The 24,854-nt window shown below is 43.9% G+C and overlaps 1 protein-coding gene across 7 annotated transcripts in view; it reads left to right on the forward strand.

The window, feature by feature from the left end:
• TRIO (trio Rho guanine nucleotide exchange factor) overlaps window positions 1-24,854 on the forward strand; it is an 830,868-nt gene that overhangs the window by 281,741 nt on the left and 524,273 nt on the right. For all 7 annotated transcript variants that reach the window (XM_033929852.1, XM_033929845.1, XM_033929848.1 and 4 more), the window contains one exon: window positions 16,516-16,630. In XM_033929852.1, the coding sequence (XP_033785743.1) occupies window positions 16,516-16,630 (115 nt within the window). The remainder of the gene's footprint in view (window positions 1-16,515; window positions 16,631-24,854) is intronic.

A 24,854-nucleotide genomic window follows, 5' to 3' on the forward strand; every position in this document is an offset into this window, starting at 1 on the left:
TATCCACCTTCGCATACAGTTCAAGCTCCTATTTCTGTCCTACAAATGTGTTCATTCTGCTGCCCCTCAATATCTCTCCTATCTTCTTATACACCTCCCAAAGAACTCCGTTCCTCATATAAACTGCTCTTAGCTATACCCTTCTCCTCCACTGCCAATTCTAGACTTTGTTCCTTTCATTTAGCTGCCCCTATGCCTGGAATAAATTACCTAAGTTTGTCCGCCAAGCCCCTTCCCTTGTTTAAAAGCAGACTGAAAACCCACATTTTGATATAGCCTTCAATCCTTTAATCCAATCCCCACTGCCCTCCAATCCAGCCAGCAGATTAACCGTTCCTTCTCGAAAGAGCTTACAGTCTAAACAGGCAAGACAGACAAACAGAATGTCATGGATACAGTTAAGGGGAACTGTCTTCTTTGTGACTTACAGCGTTGAGAATGTCTGGTAGCGCTATAGAAATAATTAATCGTGGTAGTAGTAGATAAGCCTGAAAGAGCATGTTAATAAATTCCAGGGGGAAACCTTGATCCTGAGGGACAGCCACCTCCTGTGAGTCCTTGGAGGATTTGTAGATTTTAGACGTGGAATTGAAGCTATGTTTCACGGGGATGCAGTTTTGCTGTCCCCGTGCTCATTTTTGCCTTTTTGGACTGGCCTTGGATGGACTGGTCTTGGATGGACTGGCCTTGGATGGACTAAAGCCGATGTTAATCTCCCCCCCCCCCCCGCACTGTACGGCACATGGAACACAGATGCTCGCCTGCCAGCCATCTGTTGCAAACAGGGCATGAATCCGAAGTATCTTGCCCTGAGGAGTCCATCTGATGTGTTTTCTTGCAAAAACGAAACTTGTAGAAGCAGAACAAAGCTTTTAATTCAGATTGGGAAAACACAAGATGGGAGTCACGCAGGAGCAACTAATAAAACTCCCAGGAAAACCAAAAAGCCTACCAAAATACAGTGATTTTAGGATTTTTGGGGGTGGGGGGTACCTAGGACTAACTGAAACCATTTGAAATCCAAATTTGGAGACACCCCTTCCCCCATATCGATCTCACAGACTGTCAGCCTGATATTGTTCCATACTGTGTGCTGGAAGCTGCAAGATGGAAGCTGAAGCTGCCTGAACAAGCCTTAGAACCTGGACTACTGGTCTTCTGACTGCCTCTTGGGTCCAACGCTCTGGCCAGAGACCTCCATCTCACCTGGAAATGCTTCCCACGTGAATGGGTGGAGGAACGCAGTCGGCCCCGATCCTGGATACACTGCCATGGAGCCACACAGCCTGCGCTCAAACCCACTAGTGGATGAACATGGGATAAGCGACACTCCCATGGGAACGATCCCTGAGCCCTGATCTGTGAATGCAGGCTGTTCAGGTGGGAGCACTGCAGAGCAGCCAACCCCTGAAAACAGACTTTGCCAGTAAAGTCTGCAATCTCCTGCAGCCAGAGCTATTTCCATGGGGAACCTTTGCAGCACGAAGCCACAAAAACACTGAAGTTAGAGAAAAAATAAAACACGAGCAGGAAAGACTAGCTCCTACTGTAGGAAAATACCTAGAAGTCAGAGGGCAGTCCTGAGGTAAGAGGGGAGGATCAAAAATATGTAAATAAAGCTTCCAACAAGAGATCTTGTGAGTTGGGATTGACTACCCACTTGTCCAGGAACAGTGTGTGGATTTACAAGAAAGATATTATCAAAGGTAAGAACCTAATCTTTTGTATCAACTCTGCCTTAAATAATACTTGCCATGGTCTTCTCAAATATTACATACAGGGAAGTGAATTTTGAAGGAAGACATTAACAAAGTGATGGAAATGTGGGTAAGCAGTCAAACCTGAGCCACGTGAAAGATGGAAAGGTAAGAAATGCTTTTGAAGACCTTGTACATATACAGTTATGTGGAGCAAAAAGTTACAAAAAAAAACTATTATTGCAGCACACAGGGTGTTAGGGGTCCTCGGAACACTGTGGGTCCTAAATGCATGAAACAATTCTGTACTGTATAGAGTAGCTATGGCTTCTCCAATTGTGCCTTGGCTTAGGACAACACTGTAAGGAAGAGCCAAAATGAAGGTTATGCTTTGATTGTACTAGCTTATGGTTTCTGTGGCAATACCAGTCCTACCCTGGTAGGTGTCTACTTTGAAAACAAAAGGGCAAGGGCTGTTTTCCTGCAGAGAGTACAAATGCAGGCTGTGTTTCAGCACCTGTACTTGGTGCAGTCTTCCTTCTGTCCTTGTTTTGCTGAGCACTGCCATACTTACCTCTGGTGCTGTTTTATTGTCATGGGTGCTTTAGAAATGGAAGGGAGAAGAGTGGTAGCAGCTTGTGATTCAAGTTGCCTTCTAATTCTTATGTGCACTACTGCTGCCACCCACCCAATATACATACCAAGGAGTCTAGTAATCACCACACCTACAGACGAGAAAGATGACATTCATCTGGAGTGCCAGAGGCATGAAACCCTATCTCTAGGGGAAAGCAAAACACAAAGATATATAAGATAACTCTCTGATTTGCTGGGTTACAGCATTGACACTGACAACAAGGAAAAGAATGATTATAGCACCGAATAGGTGATACTCCTAGAATAGCTCTTTACTCTGTATGTAAGCCATGACCACACCACTGGTTGAGGTAGAGGAGAGATGTTAGTGTTTCCTGTGTAATCCAGAATCTCAGTCTATGGACCTTTACTCCATGTGCTAAGCTGCACTGGTGCTTGCAGGGCCAATCACCAAGAGTAATTTCCCCCACCTCATTCCTCTCAAGTTTTGGAGAAAACAAAAGCATTGGGAGTGGCGCTGTTTCTTTCTTGACGGGGAATATATATTTATAAATAAACTTGTGGGGGGGGGAGGGAGGAGGCAAGATATTTTGAGGCAAAGCAACCTTATTAAGGCTGATAGCAGGCCTGTTGGACCTGGGGCAACCAATCCTGCTCTTTGGGGCTGATTGAGGGCTGCATATCTGCAGCCATACAGGTATGGTGCTGTCTAGATTTTGTCGTGCTGACAAGCCAGTGCTGTGGGGTCTACAGGCCATGGTGCACAGGCATGGCTACTGGTCTCTTTTGTACCATGAGTAAAAGGGATGGTGTGTTATACAGAGAAGCTGCAGGAACATCCAGGACTCTCCTGAGAGTAGAAGCATACACTTAGGAAAGTCTCCATTCCTGCTGCTGCTGCAATTAATTTTGATGGGAATGATGGCCATTTTGTTCCCAACTTCTGTTTTACACATATGCTGTCCCGGGTGAATAGGGAGTCCGTGGCTGGGGCAGGCATCCCTTTCTGCTAAACTTGGAGTCACAAGGTGGCTTGGGTGATCAGTTTGCCTTGTTGGGGAGTTGTCCTGGGGCCCCCTAAGCTGCAGACAGAGTAGCCAGAGTCCCCAGAGTTGGTTGGAGCTGCTGGCTGTTCAGGACTCCACCATCCTTTTTCATGGAGAATATTCAGGAGGGTGACGGTGGCCAAAAAAGCAAACAGGATGCTAGGAATTATTTAAAAAAGGGATAGTTAAGCCTAAGAATGTTATAATGCCCCTGTATGGCTCTATGATTCAACCTCATCTGGAGTATTGTGTTCAATTCTGGTCTCCTTATCGCAAAAAAGATATAGTGGCGCTAGAAAAGGTTCAAAGAAGAGCGACCAAGATGGTAAAGGGGATGGAATGCCTCTCGTATGAGGAAAGACTAAAACAGTTAGGACTCTTCAGCTTGGAAAAGAAATGGCTGAGGGGAAATATGATTGAAGTCTACAAAATCCTGAGTGGAGTGGAATGGGTACAAGTGGATCGATTTTTCACTCCGTCCAAAATTACAATGACTAGGGGGACACTCGATGAAGTTACAGAGAAATTCTTTTAAAACTAATAGGAGGAAATTTTTTTTCACTCGGAGAATAGTTATATCTGGAATGTGTTGCCAAAGGATGTGGTAAGAGCGGATAGCATAGCTGGTTTTAAGAAAGGTTTGGACAAGTTCCTGGAGGAAAAGTCTATAGTCTGTTATTGAGAAAAACATGGGGGAAGCCACTGCTTGCCCTGTGTTGGTAGCATGGAATGTTGCTACTCTTTGGGTTTTGGCCAGGTACTATTGACCTGGATTGGACACTGTGAGAATGGGCTACTAGGCTTGATGGACCATTGGTCTGACCCAGTAAGGCTATTCTTATGTTCTTAGATGAGATTTTTCCCAGAAAGGATTCCCCTCCAGAAAGTGGAGAGGTCTCTCCTGATGAAGACTGCATCACTGGTAATACACTTGTTTCATTTAGAGGAGGTGTCCTCCTGCACAGACCAGGTGGTAGTGGTCCTTATGACTATTTTGGAAGAGACTACCTCAGAGGGGGGACCTTATTTTGGAAGGTGTGAAGGTACATCCAGAAGCAGCTTCCCTCCCTGCCCTCTTTCTCTGAGTTCAATTTGTTTATTGAATAATGAAGAAAAGGAAAACAAAGTACATCATGTAACAATAAAAAATCTCATGTCTCTGTTGTGGTTGATGCTGGCAAAGTGGGAGTTCCCTGGACCTGATTTTTAAGGGTTTGAGATTGATGAACAATCCCCTTCATCTGGATGACCAGGATTCCAAAGGTTGATGCTCCAGTGATGGCAGTCACCAAGATCACTATGCTGGAGAAGGGTGGTACAGCTTTTAAGGAAGTCCACAGCTGCAAGATTGAACTGCTTCTTAAGCAGCACTTCACCACCTCAGTATTGTGGGTACAGGCAGTGGTTTGTGGTGGTTTCATGACCTGAGCAATTCTACGTTGTATCCAGCAGCTTCCATGTTGCTGGATATGGCTCTCAGTGGTAGCCTTTGTATCTCAATGGATATGGAGTCAGTGGTAGCCTTTGTAGTAAATGCATATTATGACTTTATTCACATCTGCTTGTGTTCACTAGCCTCGAGCATGGTAGTTTATAGACGTTTAAGCTGAGTGTGAGTCTTTCAACCACATTCCTACCACTGGGGGGGGGGGGGGGGTGTTTTCAGTATGATATTTTTGATTGCTAGGAACAGTCAGGTTCCTGGATTCTTGCAGAACTTGCCTCTCCTTTGCTGTTAAACAGCATCCTCCCACCCCGAGCAGGATTCTTTCTCAGAAGGGGCTTTGCTCATAGATGGGTATGACTTAAAAATTGGTCAGTTGATGCAGTCTCTTAGGCGTGCTTCAAGAAACTCCCATTTTGTGGGCATCTGATTTTTGGTGAAGATCTGGAGCAGATTAGGAAAGCCAAGCCTCTGTGAGTCTGAGAACAGGGTGCAGTCCTCCAAGATGTTTGCACTGGCTGTCCCTCGTTCCAGTAAGAGAAGAGTTCCTTTTGTGCCTCATTAGGTTTGCAGGTAAGCCAACCCTTTCAGATGGAGGGGGCAAGAATGCCGGGGGTGTTGGGGTTCCTTCTGTTCCATCAACATTGCCAGAGGGCCCTTAATGAGGTTTAGTGGGTCCCCTCTGCTGTGGGAACTGATAAGAGACAGGTTGCATTTGTAGTGGGCCCTTATTATCTTTAGAGTTGGCTTAGTATGAACTACTTTCTGCTTTCATTTTGCCTTGCATCCTTGCTATTTTGCTAGTATTGTTATGAAATGTTTATGCTCCCCTTCCTCTCCCAGTGGGCCATCCTTCACACATTCACTTGCCCCTAGATTCTGTTCTCAGATTCCAGTCTATTTAGCTCTTTCCTTTTCCTCTCTTTTGATCCCTAATCCATTGCCCTTTCTCCTTACAATATAGTGCTTTACCACTTGGAGTCTCCCAACAAATTTAGCATCCCCAGATTTTCAAATTTGTAGAGCTCCTTATATTTTGTGTTATAATTAACATTTGGCTAAGAAGTCCCATGCAGTAATCTTATACTAGCTGTAGAGCAGGAAAGCAATGTAAACATGAAATGGAGAGAAACAGGAGAGGAGAAGAATGGGTCAGGATGCAGTGCTTGCAACTGTATAGAGGTCTGAATCCTCCATCAACTGCCCCCCCCTTCCCTTTTGACTCGGGTGTAATGTGGAGGTGGTGTGGTCAGGTTTGGGGCCAGAGGGCTCATTGCTTTGATCACATGTGGATTTTCTAGGACAACTATACAATGTAAGCTTTCCTGATGCCCTAATAGGTTTGTGATCAGATTTTAAATGTTGACTGATCTATCTAGTAAAAATGCAAGTCTCCCCATCCCACCATTTTAGTTTTCCATGCTGAATCTCAAAAGAGATTTTTCAAGTAGCTGAACTGAAATATATGAGCAGAAATTAGACACATTTAGGATTTAAAGTACTTTCTTCATGTAAGGTATGTTTTAATTAGGTGCCATCGACTCGTGTTCGAGTCCTAACGATTTGATGAATTATAGATCTAAAAAGAAATCGGTTTTGTGGTAGTCTGATAAGGTCCTCCAGCGTCATCCCCATGGTTGTTTTTAATGTGTCTAGCCATCTGATTGCAGGTTGCCCTCTTCCCCTAGTTCTTTTGATCTTCACAGGCATGATGTTTTATGTAGGGAAAACGGTTTTCATAAATTGCACTGTTGAATACCCAAGTACATATGCCAAGGAGGCATATAAATGTTCAGGGAAATGTAGTTGGGTGGGGCAGGGAAAATATTATATAATGCACACACACATGAATATCACAACATGCACGCCTTGGAGCAAGTGTAAACGTATGCAGGAACTTTTGAGTACTGCGGGGTGGGGGGGGGGGTTATTGTAGAAGCCACACAAGTGCCTATGTTCATAAAACAAAGGGAACTGTCTACTCTTAGTCCCTATATATGAGAGAAGTATCAACCTTACAAATCAAATTATTCACATTAATGTAGTCCAGCTCGTCTTCATTCTAAGTAAGGATCATCAGAAAAGGGTTTCAAAATTTAAACTCATAGTTAAACTGTCAAAAAATCACTCATCGGTCTATAGTGAAGATATGCTGGATTTTATTTTATTTTTTATAAAACAGTCACTTTGTACTTTTCACATAAGGTAGAGTATTATGAAATTAGCCCTCGCATGTTGTTAAATATAACTTGAATCATATTCAAAGCTTTAAATTGTCAAGTAAGCCTGGTATCACACTAGTATGTCTCCAATGTTACCAAATAATTTTATTAAAACAATGCGTTTTAGAAATGGAGTATTTTCCATAGAAAAATAAAGCAAGGGAAAATCCATTATGAAGAATATTCTGTCACATGCCTCTGGTGGTCCCTTTCTGTCAACATGTAGGGTTAAAATTATATCTGGGAGGAGAAACCCCTTTTATTATGAGGGTCCCCTGAACATCCTAGATTGATGTATTGTTGAGTGAAGATGTTATGTCTGAATATATATATATATTTAAAATTTAATATATATATTTAATACTTGTGTGTGTGTGTGTGTGTGTATATATATATATATATATATATATATATATATATACACACACACACACACACAAATATTAAATTAACTAGAATGCATGTGGTATTAGAGATGACTAAGAAGTGACGATTGGGGGATCTGCAAGTTAAGAATTGATGTATGCAATTGCTGCTCTTCCACTGAAAACAAATCTTCCAAATCTCTATATTTTTCTTGTATATCCACTGCCATTCTCCTCCTAAAGATTAAATGGTGTATTGATGGTCTGTGAAGAAAATGGCATTACATTTGTTAATTGGTTTTCTACCCGTTACATAATTAGTTTTCATAAAACATTCTATAATTACAGAATAGTGAACATAAAATAATTGTTACTTTATTTATAGAGTAACTGACATATGTATAGCTGGGGCTTCGTTCTGACTTTGATTCCCTCCCACTCCATGCTAATAAATTTGAAATAGTGGATTCTGTTGCGGATACAAAGGAGTCCATACTTGAACTGTTGATTCCCATGAAAGTTCAGAAGGGTATCGCTTAAGGAACTTGAAATGCCTCCCTTTCTGCAGTGGAGAACAGTTCCATCCTCAGTTTTTCTTTTTGAAAGTGAACTCGGAAGGTGTGTTTTGAAATTCTTTATGGTTTCAGAGGTCCTATGTTCGGACATACTTTGTCATGAGTGGACTGCTGCTCCCAGCCCAATCTCATAGAGTACATCAGAGCCAGCCTGCTTTGGGACCTCCAAAATCCTAGAAAAGCGTGCCTAAGGGGAAGAGATCCTGCTCAGATGAACCGAGCAGTGATGGGGCAAACTGGAGGCATGTGGTGGCAGATTATTTATCTCCTCTTCTCCAGTCTGGGGTTATGCAAGGAGCCTCAGGTCCCCCGATGCAAGGCTTCTCTGATTTTATCAGACTTTTATGGAAGCCTAAGCAACGGGACCAGGAACAACTACGCTGCCTTCAGGTGTGCTTGCTCTGCCAAAGGGGGATCCTTCTTGGCAGGTGTCCCTGCCTCATACCATGCCGGTTCCCAGTGTTATTGACCCTTCAGAGCACGACTGGGATGATTGGAGGTCCCTTTCTATACCTTTATTATTGTAGGGCTCTCCTGTGGCTGGACTAAATTTGAACCAAGACAAAACCAAATTCCTACTTCTAGAAAAAAACAAAACGCCCTCCATAACAAACCTAGAATTAAACTCCATCCTATACCTCCTACAACCCAACCTAAAACTGCTGGGAATAATAATAGACAAAGGCTGCCCCATGCAACTTCAAATCAGTAAAACAATCCAGAAGGCATTCACAACCATATACATCCTAAGAAAAATCAGAAAATACTTCAACAAAGGACAATTCAGACTCATGGTCCAAGCGCTAATCCTGGGTCTCCTCGACTACTGTAATAGCCTATACCTGTCATGCCCCACCTATACCTTAAAACAATTACAAACGGTGCAAAACACAGCTTTCAGATTGATATACTCATTGAAAAAATACGATCACATTACCACTGCTTACCAAGACTCACATTGGCTCCCAATACAAGCACGCATACAATATAAATTCTTTGCACCCTCTTCAGAGCCCTAAATGGAACTGGTCCCAACTACCTAAACAAACACCTGATCAGAAATAACACATCAAGACTAAGGAGAACACAGGCTGTCTTCACCCATCCTCCAGCAGAAGGTATACAAAGCAAAAAACTATATGACAAATTACTAGCCACCAGAGCAGCGAAAATAGACTGCCATCTATCCAAGCTACTGACCAAGACAACCAACTACAAAACATTCAGGGAAGAACTGAAAACTATACTTTTCAAAAAATTTGTCAAATGAGCTAATCAAAAACCTTATAAATCCTCCCCCAAAACCTATCGCTCATGCTAGTGTTCAGTTCGTGTTAGTTCACTCTATCTATCAACTCTGTAAGTTCCCTGGGAATGCCCAGGCCAACTCTTTTTGTAAACCACCTAGAAATGAAAGTTATTGGCGGAATAGAAAACACTAATGTAATGTAATGATGTGAGATTCCTGATGGGAGTCCAGCAACCAGTGGGCTGGAGTAGTGATGGATCACAGTGATGATCCCTCAGTGCGTCATCTTTTCAGGTCAGTTTCAGTTTCCCATGTAATTTCTGATAGCTTGTCTATATTGAAGATTGAAGCCCAATAGCCCTCCACTTTGCAATCCTCTGTCATGTGCACTACTAATGCACAGATGAACTTTTTATCCTATTCATCCAGATATTACCTCCTTAGTCACTGTCCAGTGGGAGACTCCTGAAGGCTCTCTTAAGGTGGCCAAAGCTGTGTCTCTGCTCTATCCTGTGGCTCCGGACTTCCAGCAGTTGTTTTTTCAGCCAAAGTTGGACTCCACAGTGGCACAAGTGACCAAGTGTACCTCCCTTCCTAGTGAAGGTGGAGTGATACTGAAGGATGCTCAGGACAATAGAGTGAATGCGATCCTGAAAAGACAGTTTGAAGTGCTGGCTTTGGGTATCAAAGCTTCAGCTGCTGCCTCCTTTATAGCATGGCATGCCTTACCAGACTGTGGACTAGTCATTTGGAGCTTGGGGGACTCATGTCCCCACATGTTTAAGATTATGGATTATGTGATCATGTCCCCACATGTTTAAGATTATGGATTATGTGATCATGTCCCCACATGTTTAAGATTAAGATAAGATTATATATTTAGTGCTGAAGCATGGATTATGTGGCTGATGCTCTTTGACATCCAAAGTCCTGAGTAAGGCTTTGGCTCACTCCATTTCTGCCTGTCGGATGCTCTGGATCAGAGGGAGTGACTCAGTCCCAAGGCCATGCTCAGCAGGCAACCCTTCAAGAGGTAGATGCTGTTTGGCAAAGAGCTAGATGACCTCATGGCCAGTGTGGCAGATCACCACCCCAAATCTCTCCTGGATAGTAGGGACTGTCGACCTGCTGGGGGCAGTAGATTTTCGTGCCTCTATGAGATCTCCCCAGTTTTCCTCCAGTTACTCCTCTGAGGCCCTTTCAGGGGTCCAGACAGATATTTGGCATCTATAGACAACAGCAACCTGCTGGTTCCCACGGTGGCTTGACCCCCAAGAAGCAGCAGTGACTCCAGGAAAATGGGCGCCGCTCCTCATATTGTAGGGCAGCTGTCCGCATTCTTGGAAAAAAGGAACAGATCTCATCAGATCACTGGGTTCTGGATATTATCAAGGAGGGGCACAGGGGTAGAGTTTTCTCAGCCCACAGTCAGAGCGACGGTGCACTGTCTTTTGGCCATTTACACCATAGAACCTGTTCCTGAAGAAGAATGAGCTCACACAGATACTCATACTTCATAGTGCCAAAGAAAGGCACAGAATATTGGAGGCCTATTCTGGATTTGAAGTCAGTAAATGAGGCCCTAAAGGTCTGCCGCTTTAGTATGGAAAAATTCCACTCTGTCTTAGTGGGGGTGACTCCAGGAGAATTCCTCACCTCTCCAGATTTGATGGAAGTGTATCTTCAGATCCTCATTTTTCCAATTCACAGAAGATACCTGAGATTTCACTTACTCCAGCACAACTTCCAGTTTAGGGCGTTCCCCTTCTGTTTGGCCACAGCTTCCCACACCTTTACCAATGTGGCCTACCTTCGCAGGATGGGCTTCCAGGTGCATGGTTACCTGGATGATTGGCTGATCAGGGCCCCCTCTCTGGAGGTGAACCTCTTAAAGGACCTGGGCTGGATAGTCAACTTCTGAAAAAGTCACCTTCACCCAGCTCAGTGCTTGGAATATCTGGGAATCTGCTTCGACATGGTGCAGGGCTATGTCTTTCTTCCTGAGCCATACAAACAGAAGCTCAGGAAGCGAACCCTAGAAATACTGGCTCTTCTGAGACCCACGGCCTGGCAGTATCTGCAGGTGTTGAGCTCGATGGTGGCCTCCTTAGAAGTGGTGCTCTAGCCAAGGGCTCAAATGCATTGTCTCCAGTACTCCCTTCTGTCCAGATGGTCTTCACAACATCACTCCCTGCAGATGAAGCTCTCCTGGACAGCAGAGGCGAAGCACTTTCTGAGTTGGTGACTCCATGGGGAGAACTTGGTGAGGGGCATGCCTCTCGGAATCGAAACGTGGATGACCCTCATGACCAGAATCAGCGGTTGGGGGATTCTGCTGGGGTCATCTTTTCCAGGTCAATTCCCCATCAGAGAGGAAGTGGTTCATCAATAGTCTCGAACTGAGAGCCATTCAGTTGGCCTTGCTGCAGTTGCAGGCTTTCCAGATAGGAAAAGCATTTAGGGTGTTTTCAGACACCTTCGTCATAGTGTCCTACATGAACAGAGTGGCACCAGAAGTGCTTCCCTTCGCTTGGAAGCACAGATGTTTTCAAGTGGGCAGAACTTCACTTGCAAGCTCTCTCAGCAGCCTACGTGGCAGAACGCCAAGCTGACACTTTCAGCCAGCGGACTCTGGATCCTGGAGCGTGGTCACTGTTCCAAGGCATTTTCCCTCATAGGTCAAACTTGGGGCATACCGGATATGAATCTTGTGGCCACAGCCAAGAATGCAAAGGCAGTCCATGTCTTCAGTTGCAGAGTTAAGCTGGGAAATGCAAGTCTGGATGCCCTTGTTCAGACCTGGCCCACAGATCTACTTCTCTTTGTATTTCCACCATGGGCCATGGTGGGTCAGATCAAATGCAGGATAGCAACCCATCTAGATCTTGTGATCCTGGTGGCTCCGGACTGGCCCCAAAGACCTTGGTATGTGGATCTGGTGTGTTTGTGGAGGGGCAAATCCCTGAAACTCTGTTCATCCAAGGCTCCTCAGTCAAGGCCCAGTTCCGATGAAACTGGAATGTTTTGGTCTTATAGCATGGCTCTTGAGCGTGGCCTTGATTCGGAAGGGTTATTCAGAGGTTGTGGTTATGACTCTCTTTAGGGCTAAGAAGTCTGCAACAGTTGCAGCTTATGCTAAGACCTGGAAGTCCTTCCAGTTATGGTGTGCCAAGGAGCAGGTGGAACCAGAGAGGGCTCCTGTTCCCGTGATTCTTGCTTTCCTGCAAGTCGGTATAAAAAAGGGACTTGCAGTTTCATCCCTCGAAGTGCAGATAGCTGGTATCTTGTGCTTTTGAGCTCAGAGTTGCCTTCGGTCTCTGGCTTCTCACCTGAACATCACTCTGTTTTTAAGGGGGGCTTTCAGGCTGAGACGCCTGTTGTGCAGACCGTTCCTGTTTTGGGACCTCAGTGTGGTCTTGAAGGGCCTGTTCCATGCTCCATACGAGCCTCTTTCAGAGGCTTTCCTGCTAGACCTTATGGTCAAGACTGTGTTCTTGGTTGCCATAGTCTCAGCAAGATGGATCTCAGAATTACAGGCCCTCTCCTGCAGGGAGCCATTTCACTGTTTCATGGAGTCTAGTGTTTCTCTGCACATAGTTCCTTTCTTTCTTCCAAAGGTAGTTGCCCCTTTCAATGTCAATTAGGAATTCTATTTGCCTGCCTTGGCAGTGTACGGGTTCTGCCAAATAGGACAAACTTTTGCGCAGTCTGGATATGCACAGAGCCCTGCTCATCTACCTGGAGAGGACCAATGACTCCAGGCTTCCTGATCATGTTTGTGCTAACTGGTCATTCAACGGAGTAGGTTAGCTTCCAAAGCTTCCATTGCCTGATGGAAGCTCATGGCGATTTCATCCTCCTACATTTCCTATGGGAAGCAGCCACTTATTTGCTTTGCAACACATCCCATGAGAAGTGTATCGACCTCCTAGGCAGAGTCTCAGGCTGTTTTGCCTGATGAAATATGTAGAGCAACTACTTGGGCTTCTCTTCATACCTTTAAGATGTGGCAACTCAAGAGGATGCCTTTGGGTCCTCAGTTCTGTGGGAAGGCTCATATGTCGTGTTCCCCACCCCCAGATATATGGTATAGCTTTGAGCCTACTCTTTGGTAATTCTTATTACCCAACAGTTATTACCTTAAGACCTCGACAACTCTGGTAATTCTTATGTAACTCTTATGACATCTCTTATGCTATTTATGTAAACTTTGATGTAATTTCTGAAAACTTTTATGTAATCCGCCTTGAACCGCAAGGTATTGGCGGAATAGAAATCACTAATGTAATGTAATATGTCAGCTCAAGTACAGACTCCAATAGAACAACAGATTAGGTTCTTACCTTGATAATTTGGGTTCAGTTAGGGTACACAGAAGTCTGTACTAGAGAATGACATGGGAGAAAAATTTGTCCCCATGAGCTCAGTCCCCATCCCGTCTCTGTGGGCTTGGTCCACGTCTCCACAAATTTTTTATTAAGATACTTAGGGGTTCCATTAATTAAGGTACGCTAACCAATTTAGCACATGCTAAAGATTAGCACATGCTAAATGCGCACCTTAATAAAAGGATCCCTTAATCTTAGTAGAAGTATTGGGTTACAACCCCTCCAACCTCATGCCCAGCTCTATGATGTAAACAAAATAAATAAGACTTTTCCTCTCTCTTTTAGGTCCTAGTTCACACTTGCTGTCAAATACCAGCTCTGGCAGGATACACATTTCAAATCTGACATATTATAATAACAAAACAGAAAATTTATTTTTTTACCTTTTGTTGCCTGGTCATTATTCAAATCATGTTGGTCCCAGGCTCTAGTTGTCTTCTGATAACTCTCTCCTTTCCTTTTCCATCATGTGCCCTCTTTCTCTACCCCAGCATCTTCTGCTCTGTCAACTTCCATCCAGCATCTGCCTCCTCTTTCCATTTCCATTTTCTGCTCTCCTCTTTCGCTCTTCCCCAATGATATCTATTTGTGCTAATTGCTGAACATATTGCTGTAGAGGAGAATCTGTTTATCCATACACTCTCAGTACTATAGAAAATGGTATACCAGAAACAGATTGAAAAGGACCAAAGTGCATTAAAAAACAAACAAAAGAACTCTCAGCTGTGTGTGTCTAAAAAATGGATCTGCTTCCATACTGTTGGCACTACCCTCCACCACATAGCTAGTGATGCCCTCCATGGGTGGCGGCCCTCTGGTATCTTTTTTTTTTATTTTCCTTTTTTCTATATGTAATGACTGTCTCTAAGTGTGGAAGCTCCTTGGCAGTCAAAATAAAATGTAGTTGGTACTCTATTTTAGTGCTGAAGCATTGCAAGGGTGGGGGATGGAAGGTATGATGGCAGGCACTGACAGGAGCAAAGGGTATGTCGGTTGTATAACTTTTCTCTAAAAGACACAGGTGTTGAGCAGGAAAGGCAAGGGGAACCACATGATCGTCAGAGGGTGGAGTTCCAGCTAGACTTCTTTATAGATTCTTTTTTTTTCTCTTCTTTCTTTCTTTCTTTTTTCTCTTTCTCCTTTTTGTGTTACCTACCAAATGTGCTCCCCGCTAAATGTTTTTTTTCTCTCTTTAAAGATTGTAGTTCATCCCCTTCACCTTCCATACCAGTTATGCATTAGAATGGATAGAATTTGAATGTAATTGTGTAAAAGAGTTTTGTTCTCCCCCCCCATTTTTAAAATGTTATACGCTTTGAAGTTTTTGATATTGCTTACATAACAAAAATTTAATGAACTTGAAACTTGAAACTTGACAGAGCGTGGGAAATAAGGAGCAAAATTTCTCTAGCAGGATTTTTCTTAGCTTGATCTCCGTCATGCCTTTCATTCTAGCATTCTAGAGTGTGTCGGTAGGGGTACTGAAAGGTACAGGCTGCAGTGTAATGTGACTTGCATGGGCTTCTTAGGCCTTGGGTCTCCGTACCTACAGATTGACTTCCCCATTGTTGCTGCTGCTTCTCTGGCCTGGCCATAGACCATTGTTCGTGTCCCTTCTTAAGTCGCGTGCAGCTGCTGAAACTTCTACTCTGATGCAACTTCCTGTTTCCGGTTGCATCAGAGGAGAAGTTTCAACTTTCAAGTAGCCGCACGCGACTTGTTGAAACGCTTGTGCCGCTGGGAGACAAAAATGAAAATTGCCACGAAGGTGAGGGGAAGGAAGAGAGGGAGGGAGATGCCTGCACGCGGTGATCGGGAGGGAGAGGGATGCTGTACCGCGATCGGTGACCGCACACATTCCCTCACTTTACTGCGGAGATAAGGCCATTCACTGCTCCACGGGGCGATGAATGGCCTTGTCCCCATACCTGCGATGACCACTTTTTTTCTGTTCCTGTTTCGGCGGGTTACCCATGGCTAGACATGGATAACAGCCACCATGTCATTCTCTAGTTTGTACTAACTTCCCTATGTGAATTTTGTGATTTGCATGATTTCTGCCTTGGACATTGCCGGGTGTCCATCTCAGGACCTCTTCTACTGTATCTAAGATTAAGCAGAGACATGTTATAGGAACAGGGAGGGGTTTTCCCTTTTCTCTATCCTTTTGGGAGGTTCCTATAGCCCCTGCTCATTAAACTTAGCAGTTTGACTCTTAGTTACTTATGTGATTGATTTATTGTTCACTATTTGCTTGTTAATTGTTTTTTTGATAATTCTATTTTCTAAGTTTCAGAGCAGAATAAGTTTAGCTGGGGAAGTTCCCCGTGGCTGTCCTCCTTCTTGTTTTTCAGTGGCGTTCGATTGCTTTGGTACCAACTGAGGATGGAGCTGTTCTCCACTGCAGAAGGGGAAGAGTTTCAAGTTCATAACGTGATACGTTTTTGTAGTTTCGTGGGAATCAATAGTTCAAATATGGACTCCTGTGTATTTTAACAAAAAACAGATTATCGAGGTAAGAACCTAATCTGTCGTTCAAAACTTGTTTTTAGTTAAAATATTTTATATACTCATCATTTTAACTTCTCAAACTAAACATACTTCCTTAATTGATAGTATTACCTCCTTTCACTTGGTGGTGTAACATATGAGCTATTTATTTAATATGTATTCTATGTATATAGTATACTTTTCTACTCAGTGATGCCATGATGAAATTGTAAATGAGAATGAGCAGGCAGTCTATTTATATTTCCTTTTGGAGAAGAAAAAAAAATAATAAAATAGCTAAGTATGCTATGAGAAAGGAGAGTATATAGAGAATGTTTCTATATTTGAGGAGCCCACCTTATAATGAGGATACTGAGAAGGTCACATTGTGTGTCTTCTTTTTTTCCTTTTTTCTCTGTTTAAAGTTCTAGTTGTTTTTCAGGTGGCAGAGACAAACGAGGAGGTCCAATTCTTACATTCCCAGCCCGCAGCAACCACGATAGAATACGACAAGAAGACCTCAGGAGACTCATCTCATATCTAGCCTGTATTCCCAGGTGAGATCATGCATTTGACTTTACTCCTTGCCCTCTTTCATTGTTTCCAGCAGTAGACTGATATTCCCACTGCTGAGGAGATGGCAAATCAACCACAACAAGGGCAACCACAAAAATTGTTTAGGTTGCACAATAGTCATTGCTGAATGATCATTTTTTCTGCCTTTTGGAAGGCAGGGGCAATGAACTAAAGCTGCCTCCACTTTAATTCATTTACACTAGTTGCTGATCCAATATCAGATCCATTATAAGATTTATTGACTTATTACTTATCTGCTAAAATTTTCTCTCATGTGCCTGCAAAGACATGATCACAGAATGAGAACTGTCTAAGTGGGCCAGGAATGAGGAAGGCGCGTAAAAGTTGCCATCATAATAGGGTATTTTCAGTGCCAGCTCCATTGATGTGAAATGCGTTATCAAAGTATTTAAAGGGTATATATGATTTGATGGAATTCTGGAATGGTTACAACTTCTGTTCTGCTTTCCAAGAAGGTTGAGGGTGCCATCTGGTTCCTCCCCGACCCCCCCCCCCCTCACACACACACACACTTTTTTTGTGTTATGCAGGAAGATAACTGAAGATATCAACTTACTGAAGTATACCTATTCTGCTCTACAGTCTACTGACAAAATTGTGCTCTGTATGGGTGTGGCTTTTGCAGTGGTGCCTGTACTCTAAATGCTACTGAGCATCCTTGCACCACAAAAGCATTTCTCCCTCTCTCACCTCTGGCTTTTTCACCCTCTCTGTGATATGCTGGCATCTACCAGTAGTAATTTAATAAAATAGCTAGGTTTTCTGTATGAGTGGGATAATGCTCATCTTAAAATGGGGCAACTAAGGGTTAGAGTAATGGGCTGAAAACCAGGAGACCACGAAACAAAGCTTGCTCTTTATTCTGCTACTAGTCAAGCAGATGGAGACAGACACAACAGCTTTTCCAGAGACATCGCAATATGAGTAGTGCAGCCCTGGATCTTGCCAGTTTATGGCCCTGAGGTCGAGTCTGAGCAAGAGATAGTTGACCTCCTCTGAAGTTGTACAGGTGGGACGTTGTCTGTCTGTTTTACATGGAATGAGTCTGAATCATCTCGGATTAAGAGATGCACAGTATGTACTGGCAAAGACGTTCTCTGCAGCTGGCAGAACCTGTTTGTGATTCCTTTATGGAGTTTCACTTAATGGCAGTTCAGGCTCGGCCACTAAATGTGAGACCCTTCAGAAGCTTCATTTAGAAGTGATCAAGCCTGTTCTCTTGAGTGAGCAGGGCCAAGGATGTTCCATTTACTTTGTGAACTAAGCAGCTCCTTGTCATGAAGAAGTGTTGAACGAGGACCTGCTAAAGGGAAGAAAAACTTAATTGGAATATCTGATCTGATCTGATCTGCTGGCATTCAGACTTGGGAAAAGGTAAACTTGGGCTTCACTAGATTATTTCATTATCCTTTTCTTTTACTTTTTTAGAGCATAAGATAACATCAATTTAAAGCAGTGGTCTCAAACTCAAATCCTTTGCAGGGCCATATTTTGGATCTTGTAGGTACTTGGAGGGCCTCAGAAAAAATAGTTAATGTCTTATTAAAGAAATGACAATTTTGCAAGGTAAAACTCTTTATGGTTTATAAATCTTTCTTGTCGGCTAAGTCTTAATAATAATTGCCTCATTTATAGCTAAAGCGACATATGATCAATAAACTTACTTTTGTGATTATGATAAACATACCAAGGGCCTCAAACTAGTACCTGGCGGGCCGCATGAGACCCCCGGGCCATGAGTTTGAGACCACTGGTTTAGAGCATAGATAACAGTTGAGGAGAGCCTCTGTTTAGTGTTTAAATACGTGCTGTTTGTGGACCTCTGCTTCATGCTCAGCGTTTCGAGCACACAACTTCATATCTATGCACAGTCCATGAGCTTGTCTGTATCTGTGGTTGTCTGGGGAGCATGACTTTAAGGTTAGAGTGGGGATAAAGAGGGAGCAGATGCTGCAGAGGAGGTGATGGGACTAAATTGCGCGAGACAACAGCGCGCTGACAACTGAGCGCAAGGTTGACGGCGCGCCGAAGAAAAGCACTATTTTAAAGGGCTCCGACGGGGGTGTGTGGGGGTGGAACCCCCCACTTTACTTAACAGACATTGCGCTGGGGTTGTGGGGGGCTTGGGGGGTTGTAACCTCCCACATTATACTTAAAACTGAACTTTTTCCCTAAAAAACAGGCAAAAAGTTTGGTTTCAAGTATAATGAGGGGGGTTACAACCCCCCAAACCCCACACAACGCCAGCGCGATGTCTGTTAAGTAAAATAGGGGGGTTCCCCACCAACACCCCCTGTCGGAACCCTTTAAAATAGTGCTTTTCTTTGGCGCGCCGTCAACCTTGCGCTCAGTTGTCGGCGCGCCGTTGTCTCGCGCAATTTTGTCTATGAACCGCACAGGAAGGGTGAAGGGAAAGAAAAGCTGGGAATGATGTCACCATGTGGGAGAGAGGTGTGTGTGTGTGCGGGGGCGGGGGAAGCAGGCATTTTAAAAGCAGTATGTGAAGTCCAAATTAACTTGAAACTTGAAAACTTGATTGACAGGGAAATAAATGAGCAGAGGTAGTGATTACTTTTCAATTATCTACCAAATTTTCATCTTCTTTTGTCAACTACTCTTCTGTTCCCTTCCATCTTCAGTCTACTCTTCATTACCATATTTTTACCCACTGTAAAGATGAGAATGGAGAAAGAGGGCACATTTGAGTGGACTTGGGTAGAAAAGGAATCACACCCAAGTTCCTCACCCCCCAAATCTATTAGAACAAAGCCCTCTTCCCTTATTGGCCCTGGAGATTCCCTATTGGCCCAATGCCGGCATGACCATACATCTGATTGAATCTCAGCTAGCATGCTTTCACATAAATGGTATGGGTTTACAAAAGCTTCCCTTTCCCTGACCTCTCTGTTTCAGCTAGCAGACCCTTTCCAGGCCAGTACTAACTGGTCTAACTGGTTTCAGCCACATTCTTTCCGCTAGAAACTTAGGAAGGGGTGCTGAAAAGTTCTCAGCCTAACCAACCAACTTCCTAAATTCTGAGCTTTATTTTGCCACTGTAGCTGAAAAGAGTGTTATCTTGTTTCATTAAGTGCCAATTTGCAGAAATGAAAATATCTGTTTTGACATTGTTTCAGATCATTGATTGAACCATATTCACGTCATTCTCTTCTTGGTTGGGCTGAGAACTTTTTAGCACCCTCTCATAACAAAGAAACAACAGTGCAATGTTCTGTTTCCCTGAAAACCCCTTCCCTAAAAACCTACAGTATGCATTATCTACATAGTAACTAAAAACGTAAAAAGAAATATACATGAAAGTAAAATACTTCATAAACTCCATTCAGAGTGTAATATAACACATTATCTGTAACAAACAAATCTACAGTTTTATCCATGCTTCAACCCCATCAATGACCACCGCACACATACCCCATTCACTTTTCTTCAATTCCTCCACCCCCCATCCACTTTACTATAGCTCTCTCCCCTTACCATGGCACAGACCACCCCATTCACCTTGCTCTAGCCTCCCTTCCTTGTGTGTACACATCAACCTTTCTCAACCAATCCCCTCCTGTTCCATCTGTTTGTTTCAGACGCCCCACTGTCAACAGCACACTTACCACTCAGCATGGCAAGAGGAAGACCTGCCCAGCCATATATTGGACTGCCTCCTCTGCTGCCTGACTTTGTACTTTTGAGCCTTGTGGGTTTCTGTACAGCTGTGTGGCTTAAAGGAGCTGCTGGGAACTAAAAAGGAGGGTTGACGGTCAGTCTAGAAGCGTTATGCAAGCAGATTGATAGGCTTAAAAATGATAAATTCCCGGGACCGGATGGCATCCATCCAAGAGTAATCAAGGAACTGAAAGGGGTTATAGCTGAACTGCTCCAACTAATAGCCAATCTGTCAATCAAATTGGGAAGGATTCTGGAAGACTGGAAAGTGGCGAATGTTACGCCGATCTTCAAGAAAGGTTCAAGGGGAGATCCGGGAAACTACAGACTGGTGAGTCTGACCTCTGTACCGGGAAAGATGGTAGAGGCGCTGATAAAGGACCGCATCATTGATCACCTTGACGGACACAATCTGATGAGGACCATCCAGCATGGCTTCAGCAAAAGAAGATCGTGCTTGACGAACTTCCTGCACGTCTTCGAGGGAGTAAACAGGCAGATGGACAAGGGTGACCCGGTCAACATTTTATATCTGGATTTTCAGAAGGCGTTCGATAAGGTCCCGCATGAGCGAATACTTCGAAAAATTGTGAGCCATGGAATTGAGGGTGAAATACGTGGATTAAAAACTGGTTGGCAGATAGGAAACAGAGAGTGGGGATAAATGGACAATACTCGGACTGGAAAAGCGTCACGAGTGGAGTACCACAGGGTTCGGTGCTTGGACCCGTTCTCTTCAACATATTTATAAACAACCTGGAAATTGGTACAACGAGCGAGGTGATTAAATTTGCAGATGATATTCAGAGTAATGAAGACACAGAAGGATTGCGAAGACTTGCAGTGTGACATAAACATGCTTGAGAAATAGGCTGCGCATGAGGTTTAACGTGGATAAGTGTAAGGTGATGCATGTTGGTAACAAAAATCTTATACACGAATATAGGATGTCCGGTGCAATACTCGGAGAGACCCCCCAGGAAAGAGACTTGGGAGTACTGGTCGACAAGTCAATGAAGCCATCCGCACAATGTGTGGCGGTGGCAAAAAGGGCAAACAGAATGCTAGGAATGATTAAGAAGGGGATCACAAACAGATCGGAGAAGGTTGTTACGCCGCTGTACTGGGCCATGGTACAACCCCCACCTGGAATACTGCGTCCAGTACTGGTCGCTATACAAGAAGAAGGACATAGTACTACTCAAAAGGGTCCAGAGAAGAGCAATTAAAATGGTTAAGGGGCTGGAGGAGTTGCCGTACAGTGAGAGATTAGAGAAACTGGCCTCTTCTCCCTTGAAAAGAGGAGACTGAGAAGGGACATGATCGAAACATTCAAGATAATGAAGGGAATAGACTTAGTAGGTAAAGATAGGTTGTTTACCCTCTCCAAGGTAGAGAGAACGAGAGGGCACTGTCTAAAGTTAAAAGGGGATAGATTCCGTACAAACGCAAGGAAGTTCTTCTTCAGCCAGAGAGTAATAGAAATCTGGAATGCTCTGCTGGAGGCTGTTATAGGAGAAAACACCCTCTAGGGATTCAAGACAAAGTTAGACAAGTTCCTGCTGAATCAGAACGTACGCAGGTAAGGCTAGACTCAATTAGGGCACTGGTCTTTGACCTAAAGGCCACCGTGGGAGCGGACTGCTGGGCACGATGGACCACTGGCCTGACCCAGAAGTGGCAATTCTTATGTTCTTATGTGCAGCTGGCCAGCTCCTCTTGCCACGCTGGAGCAGTAGCCATGTTAGGAGGGGTCAGCCAGAAAATAAACTGTGCCATTATGCACTGCAAAAACAGACTACATATAATTTTGTGCAGTCTGCAGGGGTGGGGAATTCTGCATTGATCTGTGTTGGAGAATTCCCCCAGGAGTAAAGGAAGAACTGAGGGTGATACCTGGAGGCTGATTTTAAAGCAAAACTGTTGCTGTAATGAGCAGTTCTGGAGCAGTGGAAAAAATTCACTCTATTGAAATCCACTACCACTATGGAGTCATCTTGTGGAACTTTAATAGTAACTTTTTGTAATACTGTAGGTAGAGAACAGATATTGAGACAGTGTTTTAAGACAAAGGAGGTATTCTTGGAAACAAAAATGATTTTTTTCAGATGAGAAATGCAAACAAGGAGGAGACAATTTTATTTCTTCATCCTGGTGTACTTTCAGATAGTGCCTCTTTCTTTTAAAAATTTCCTCACCAGTTTATTATCCTGTATCATTCTAATAAGTATATTTTTGGGACCTATTTTATCTGACTGATTATTATTATTTTTATTTTTTTTTAACATCTAAGAGAAATTTAGTGTTGATTCATTATTTATTTTGATTTCTATCCCGTTGTCCCCCAAAGAGCCTAGAACGGTTACAGGTTTAATGTACATAGGGCTAGATTCGGCCACAAATCGGAGAGGTAAGGGGGCTTTAGTGAGTCTTTTCCGAGCGACCGATCCACCAAGCCTGCTTATGCAAATGACTGCAATCGGAGGCCCGCCCACAGCCACTGCACGGATTGCAGCAGAGCTCTTGCTGTCCGTCAACAAAACTTTGCTTTTTTATTTTTTGACTTTTTTTACGAGTCTGTGGTTTTAACTCGCAGGTTTAAAATGGGGCTGCATTGCGGCGTGTTCTGGAACAGAACACACCGTAGTGCAGCCCTGCTTTAAACATGCGGGTTAAAACTACTGGCTCACACTGTGGGGAAGGCCGGCAAAAACTGGAGAAGTCGGGACATCAAAAAGCAGGAGAGGCAGAGAGCAGGGTTTTTTCAGGGCTGTAGGGTTGGGATTTCAGGGTGGCAGAGAGCAGGAAACATAGAAACATAGAAAGAAAGATGACGGCAGAAAAGGGCTACAGCCCATCAAGTCTGCCCACTCTACTGACCCACCCCATTAAGTCTGAGTGCATATGACTTAGTTCCTTAGCTCGACCTTCGTAGGGATCCCACGTGGATGTCCCATTTATTCTTAAAGTCGAGCACGCTGGTGGCCTTGATCACCTGCACCGGAAGTTTGTTCCAATGATCCACCACCCTTTCTGTGAAGAAGTACTTCCTGGTGTCACTACTAAATTTCCCTCCTCTAAGTTTAAGCGGGTGCCCCCTTGTGACCGAGGGTCCCTTGGGAACGAATATGTCATCTTCCAGCTCTACACGACCTGTGACGTATTTAAATGTCTCAATCATGTCACCCCTTTCCCTGCGTTCCTCTAGAGTATAGAGCTGCAATTTGCCCAGTCTTTCTTCGTATGAGAGACCCTTGAGTCCGGAGACCATTCTAGTGGCCATCCGCTGGACCGACTCGGCTCGAAGCACATCTTTACGGTAATGTGGCCTCCAGAATTGCACACAGTATTCCAGATGAGGTCTCACCATGGCTCTGTACAGTGGCATTATGACTTCAGGTTTGCGACTGACGAAGCTTCTCTTGATACATCCCATCATTTGCTTTGCCTTGGACGAGGCCTTCTCTACTTGTTTGGCAGCCTTCATGTCTGCACTGATGATTACTCCCAAGTCCCGTTCTTCTGAAGTCCTAGCTAGTGCTTCTCAATTCAAGGTGTATGTTCTGCATGGATTTCTGCTGCCGAGATGCATGACCTTACACTTCTTAGCATTGAAGCCCAGCTGCCATGTCGAGGACCAGTTTTCCAACGTGATCAGATCCTGCGTCATATTATCCTTGAGATTGCTTTCACTTACTATGTTACACAGTTTGGCGTCGTCGGCGAACAGTGCTACTTTTCCCTGAAGCCCCCGGGTCAAGTCCCTTATGAATATGTTGAAAAGGGATGGTCCCAGTACTGATCCCTGCGGCAATCCGCTAGTCACCTCCGATGTCTCAGAGAGGGTGCCCTTTACCACCACCCTCTGAAGTCTTCCACTCAGCCAATCATTGACCCATGCAGTTAGTTTCTCACCCAACCCCATTGATTTCATCTTGTTTAATAGTCTACGGTGCGGGACACTGTCAAAAGCTTTACTGAAATCCAAGTACATTATGTCCAGAGACGTGAGCGACTGGTCCCCAGCAGTCGCTTCTTTTTTGATCGGCCAGCCCAGTTGGTGTTTGTGAACAAGTTTAGTGAATCGAGGCCCTTCCTATTTTGCATGCCGTTTCCCCTCATTTGCATGTGCGGATCAGGTGCGGGAGGAAGGTTAGTGAATCAGGTCGTATTCGGAAAGTGGTGGGGACATGATTGGTGGGCTTAGTGATTCTAGACCATAATATATAGTTAACACAATTTACACTAAATAGAACTTAGCTTTTGCAACTGGCATGCTGACTTTGCTTTTTCCTTGTTTTTTTCTTCTTTCTAGTATGTAACCTCCCTGTTACTATCTGAACATTGGATGTCTGATGTAATAATGTCTAAGTAACTCCAGCTGTTAATTGCATTTTGAAATTGGTCATTTTGTGGGTGGAAGAGGAGAGGCTTGCTTATAGAAATTCAGTTAATTGGTTAGGAATGCAGTAGATGTACTGATTTTCAAGACATTTCTATCTGGGATTT

Source organism: Geotrypetes seraphini, chromosome 2 (genome assembly GCF_902459505.1).
Source record: "Geotrypetes seraphini chromosome 2, aGeoSer1.1, whole genome shotgun sequence".
Classification (NCBI taxonomy): Eukaryota; Metazoa; Chordata; class Amphibia; order Gymnophiona; family Dermophiidae; genus Geotrypetes; species Geotrypetes seraphini.